Raw genomic sequence first — 544 nt, forward strand, 5'->3', positions numbered from 1 at the left:
TCTTCTATCAGCTGATGACAGGCCACAAGCCTGAGCTTCTGGGTATGTTAAAAGATGTCTTGAACTTAAAATTCTGACAAAACTACAAACAGTATCAAAAGAAAACCTCATGAATTTTGTGTTCGCCCTTCTAGAGGCTCTTCTGATCACCACCAACCCCTATGACTACCATATGATCAGTCAGGGTGAAATCACTGTCAAAAGCATTGATGATGTGGAGGAGTTCATTGCAACAGATGTAAGTCAACAAATTAGTTAAATAAAGAGTATAATGAGGGAATGAGGGAATATTTACTGATAACTTTACTTCATTTCCACTGCAGACTGCCATTGACATCTTAGGTTTCACTGCTGAGGAGAAATTGGGCATCTACAAGCTCACTGGTGCTGTGATGCATCATGGCAACATGAAATTCAAGCAGAAGCAGCGTGAGGAGCAGGCTGAACCTGATGGCAATGAGGGTAATAATCGAAATAATACCACACTCATGTAAGTTTTCCAATCGGAAAATACTATTCAAGTCCATGTGTACTTAGCACTCTT

At 40.1% G+C, this 544-nt stretch overlaps 1 protein-coding gene across 1 annotated transcript; it reads left to right on the plus strand.

Annotated features, from left to right (window-relative positions):
• The first annotated feature begins 6 nt into the window (after positions 1-6).
• Positions 7-509, plus strand: LOC111650522 (myosin heavy chain, fast skeletal muscle-like). The gene is made up of 3 exons (XM_023400416.2): positions 7-42; positions 135-238; positions 324-509. Exons 1-3 carry the CDS (start codon positions 15-17, stop codon positions 492-494), a joined length of 303 nt encoding a protein of 100 aa, XP_023256184.2. The 5' UTR covers positions 7-14; the 3' UTR covers positions 495-509.
• Positions 510-544: the final 35 nt, after the last annotated feature.

This window comes from Seriola lalandi, unplaced genomic scaffold (assembly GCF_002814215.2).
Source record: "Seriola lalandi dorsalis isolate HSWRI2012SDOR001 ecotype SW California unplaced genomic scaffold, Sedor1 jcf7180001967761, whole genome shotgun sequence".
Classification (NCBI taxonomy): domain Eukaryota; kingdom Metazoa; phylum Chordata; class Actinopteri; order Carangiformes; family Carangidae; genus Seriola; species Seriola lalandi.

What these genes read in the sequence shown, in the direction of transcription:
- LOC111650522 (XM_023400416.2), top strand. Translation starts at nt 15, where the DNA reads ATGACAGGCCACAAGCCTGAGCTTCTGG. An exon ending in CCACAAGCCTGAGCTTCTGG is followed by an intron (nt 43 to 134) that starts GTATGTTAAAAG and finishes TCGCCCTTCTAG; the next exon opens with AGGCTCTTCTGATCACCACC. An exon ending in AGGAGTTCATTGCAACAGAT is followed by an intron (nt 239 to 323) that starts GTAAGTCAACAA and finishes TTTCCACTGCAG; the next exon opens with ACTGCCATTGACATCTTAGG.